This window comes from Aulonocara sp. 'chitande type north' Nkhata Bay, linkage group LG6 (assembly GCF_057382095.1).
Source record: "Aulonocara sp. 'chitande type north' Nkhata Bay isolate Kocher_YH1m ecotype deep benthic linkage group LG6, A_spYH_male_GT1.1, whole genome shotgun sequence".
Taxonomy (NCBI): domain Eukaryota; kingdom Metazoa; phylum Chordata; class Actinopteri; order Cichliformes; family Cichlidae; genus Aulonocara; species Aulonocara sp. 'chitande type north' Nkhata Bay.
This window is the reverse complement of record NC_141349.1, coordinates 26,177,225-26,181,337: the sequence shown is the minus strand read 5'-3', so window position 1 is coordinate 26,181,337 and position 4,113 is coordinate 26,177,225. Positions and strand designations below refer to the sequence as shown.

The 4,113-nt window shown below is 33.8% G+C and overlaps 1 protein-coding gene across 1 annotated transcript; it reads right to left on the bottom strand.

The window, feature by feature from the left end:
* Nucleotides 1-2,029: 2,029 nt before the first annotated feature.
* On the bottom strand, nucleotides 2,030-3,790 carry LOC147327913 (uncharacterized). Its single transcript, XM_086295903.1, has 4 exons — nucleotides 3,363-3,790; nucleotides 2,742-2,873; nucleotides 2,546-2,607; nucleotides 2,030-2,412 (listed from the first exon to the last, which is right to left on the bottom strand). Exons 1-4 carry the CDS (start codon nucleotides 3,745-3,747, stop codon nucleotides 2,293-2,295), a joined length of 699 nt encoding a protein of 232 aa, XP_086152029.1. The 5' UTR covers nucleotides 3,748-3,790; the 3' UTR covers nucleotides 2,030-2,292.
* Between the last annotated feature and the right edge of the window lie 323 nt (nucleotides 3,791-4,113).

Here is a 4,113-nt window from a genome sequence, read left to right as displayed (position 1 = left end):
TGTTAAACTCACTTCAGGGCCACATAACCTGCAATTTCCAAACCTACTTTGCATTTCCCTGATGAATCATGAGACATATAAATTCTTAAAAAACAACTTAATTTTTACATTTTGTAACATTACTGTTGGCTGAAAGCAATTTTAAAAACAATTTTATTGTTCTATAACCATAAATATAGGATCCTAAAACAGAGGAGCTATTTTTACTTGCTGACTTTACATCAAATTTACATGCAGACTAAGCATACATTTGTTTTTATAATAATATTAATCAATATGTGCTCTCAGACCAACAAAGAGCAGTGAGGTTGACGCTGAAAGAATAACAACTAAGCCTGTCTTTTAAATATTAATTTAACAAAATATTAATTATAGTGCTTCAGAATTTCTTGTGTCTTAATGATAGAGTTGTTGTTATTAAATGTTACAGTATGTTTTTCTTGCTATCAATCCTAAATTAGCTAAACTTCATCAATATACCAACTCTTTTCCAGTCTGCAACATACACTCAAGTCACTAATTTATCTACAGCAGCAGTGCTAATTTAAATTGGTGTTATGTGCTTCATATTTTTCTCATAGTATAGTTTTATCTTTCTTTGTAAAATCAGCCACTTTGTTGCCAGTACACTTATCAACACCACCTATTTCATGTGAATGTGTATGGGAAACCCTGGGTTAAGTTAACGAGTTATTAAACTGCTTCATGTGACCAGTTATCCTGACTGCCAATATCAGGGTAAGTGAATCCAGAAAACGAAAAAATAACTTAGCTGTGCTGAACTTCCTTTCTAGTACATGGTTCTGGAGCAGCATGTTTGAGATTAGACTAAGAGCAAGATCTTATAACTTTGGATGTCCTATCAGCTTAACTGTCCATCTCCCTATCCTTGTTAGTCTAGAGGATGTTGTGTTCATGTTTTCCAATTGCAAACTTTGATTCATCTGACTATAGAAGAATTTTGCATCAGTTAATATTAAATGAGCTTTGATATAGAGAAGATGGTGGCATTTCTGCATCATGTTCACATTTGGCTTTTTCTTGTAATGATAAAGTTTATTCTGCATTTGTGGATGGCACTGCGAATTGTGCTAATAAATGCTAAAGATCATTGGCAATCAATATTTATTTTAAGCCTTTTCATGTGTGTATAGAACTTTCCACATATTCTTAGACTCTCTGGGTGATATTATGGACTTGTGCACAATTTAACATTGAGGAAATTGTTCCACAATTTGTAGATGCAGATTTTTTTTAGATTGGTGAACCTCCCCCAGTCATTACTTCTGAGAAGCTCTGCCTTTCAAAGTTAGTTGACAATCAAATGTTATTGCTTTGCACAACATTTGACTGAAAGTGCTTGAAAAACTATTTCATCTAGAGTACAGATCTTGCTATCATACTATGACCATTTAAGACATAATGTTTGTAGTTGAACCATGTTTGCCAAGGGCCATCCTGTCCCCAACCACATCATAACCACAAGGTAGGCCAACAAAGCCACTTGGACAAATCTTAAAGCAACACTATCAAGCAGATAGGTGCGGATGAGGACAGATGTGGTGCTTAATGCAGTGCAAGATGGTGGTTCAGCACATCTCCCTCTATACGCACAGCACCAAATGGTAGAGTTGGATATGAAATGTTAAATTAACATCGATATCTATTAGTCTTCAAAATGACACAAAAATGTCCAAAAACTGTAGGTTTTCTGAGTAGTATATATGAATCTGTAAAAGAACCATTTAGAAATTAATACAACTGGTATGATAGTATGTTAAATTGCTTTTGGCCTGGGCCTTTTTGTTTTATACTCTTTTTTTGTGTGAGTCAAACCATTCACGGTAGGCTGTCGATCAGTAAGGGAAATGCAAAATATTCACAATTAAAATAGGTTACATTTTAATGAACTTTATTAGGTTTAAAAAATATTGTAGCCTACAGTGTATCTGAAAATTCACTGTTTTAAAGCACAGCACACAGATGTATTACAATGATCACATAAATACTAAGGGTTTGTTATAGGAGGATTAAGAAGTTAAAATGATATTTCCAAGTTAAGGTGACTTTAACACCAAGTCGCAATTTTAAAAACTTTGCTAACACAGTAAATATTTATTATTTTTAAATATCTAAGCATTAGAATTCTTGTGGAGGTAATCACTTCCTTACATTGATTTTTTTGGGGGAAAAAAGACCATAATCTTACATAATCTTTCCTTATCAGATCTGGTAGCACAGACTACTTATCAACAATACTTAGTAACCATACTGAGGGGAAAAAAAAGTTCATTACATGTGAAAACTATTCATGGTTGTGTTGGCACTGAAATCTGAACTCTGGGCAATCCTCTTCTTTGGTCTCTGAGATACTGGCTGGATTTCCAGTTCTGCATAACACACATCTTCATTCTAAAATTTCATAATTATTTAGAATTATCATCAAGCACTGACAAATGATAAATGCATTTTAGAGCTAAATAGCTTTGTGTCATTACTATTAAAAAATCAAGCTGTAGCAAAGACAATAAATATGATATATGACCTGATTTCTTCTCATCTGGTCTCTGCTCTCATATCTTTTCTCATCAGCCGGAGGTTTCTTAGCTACGAACATTTAAAACATTTTTTAAATGTACAAAGGCTCTTTTCTTTTACTAGACAAAACTCTGTGATGGTCAAATGATCATGGAACTAAAGTGATGAAAAATCTTGTTGTACAAATGAAACAGAGCGGTTACCTGTCTTGTGATGGTAATATATCAAAAGAGAACATAGCAGAGATGAGAGGGCCACAAAAGCTGGACACAGAGAGAAGAGAAGCATCCAGCATATACCACAGTCTTTTTGCGTGGTTTGAGGCTCACGGGGGTCTGAGTAAAAAAAGCTTTGAAATTAGTCTTTTTTCCCCCTAAATTATTCAGGTAAAAGATCTGGGGATAATTTTAAGTATGATGTTGTTAGTTGCATTACAAAGACCAACCTGTACCAGAATGACAAACATGTGAAACATATAGCAATGAACTTTCTGCTCAGATTCAGCCAAAGGTAGTACAGAAGGAAAATGAACCATAACATATAATAATAGGCACCCAGTAGTTTTTGAAAATTAAGAAAAAGAATATCCTGCAGTGTCTGTTTCAGTCACCTGAATACCTATTTTGCTTACAATAAAGCAAGCAAAATAGATGAAGCTGTAGTAAAAGCCTGGCAAATTATTCTGAAGGAAGAATATATCTTAAAAAATTATTAAACATAAACATTTGTTTTATTTCTATGTTTATTTATTTCTGTATTTGTATTTTTACCATTATATTCATGTCAAATTGTTGTAATAAGCAGACAGATCATTTATTGATGACTCACACTAGAATACTTACGAAGTAGGATCTTTGTGGTGAGGTTTCCATATCTATAAAGGCATTCAAGATTAATTGTTTCTTTGTCCTTCACCTTAGATTGTTCAGTTCCACAGTAGTAGAAGCCCTCATCTGAATCAGTGATGTTTGTGATCAGCAGGTCATAGGATTGAGAGGAATGATTTTTCACAAGATGGAAATTAGGGAGTGGATTCAGAAGGTTTTGGTAATCAATACCTGGTTTATATTGTCTTTGCTCAAGCTTTGTTTTTAGAACAAGAGAAGGTTGTTTCTCATGAGAGCAATTCCTGTACCACACTATGAATTCTCCAGTTGAAGTTTTACAGTCACAGTAGAGAGTTATGTTTTCTCCTGGTCTGACCATCATCTCCAACACTGTTCCACTGGTCAAATTATGACTAGAAGTTAAAGCTCCTACGGGACCTATACACAAAAACATTAGAAGAGGTTAAAACACGCACAGCTTTATACAAAATCACAATAAAACAGATATTTTTTTACAACATTAGTTCAATGTCAAATAGGACGAAATATCAATAAATCTTGAAAATGATCACAATAATTACCGAAAAGAACAATGAGAAAAACATGCATCATATCCGTGTGTGATAATGAACAGGAGTTAAAAGGCAGCTCAACAAGTCTTACTGACAGATGCAACGACCCAAGCAGATTTTTCCATTAAAGGAAGTGGAAGTTATGATTGGTCGACTGAATGGAACATTTTCTTTGT

Excerpts from the sequence above, each read along its gene's own strand:
- LOC147327913 (XM_086295903.1), bottom strand. The coding sequence starts at position 3,747 with ATGATGGTCAGACCAGGAGAAAACATAACTCTCTACTGTGACTGTAAA. Across the intron at positions 2,874-3,362 it reads TCGTAAGTATTCTAGTGTGA|ACCCCCGTGAGCCTCAAACC; the intron begins GTCATCAATAAA and ends TTTTTTACTCAG. Across the intron at positions 2,608-2,741 it reads ATATTACCATCACAAGACAG|CTAAGAAACCTCCGGCTGAT; the intron begins GTAACCGCTCTG and ends AAATGTTCGTAG.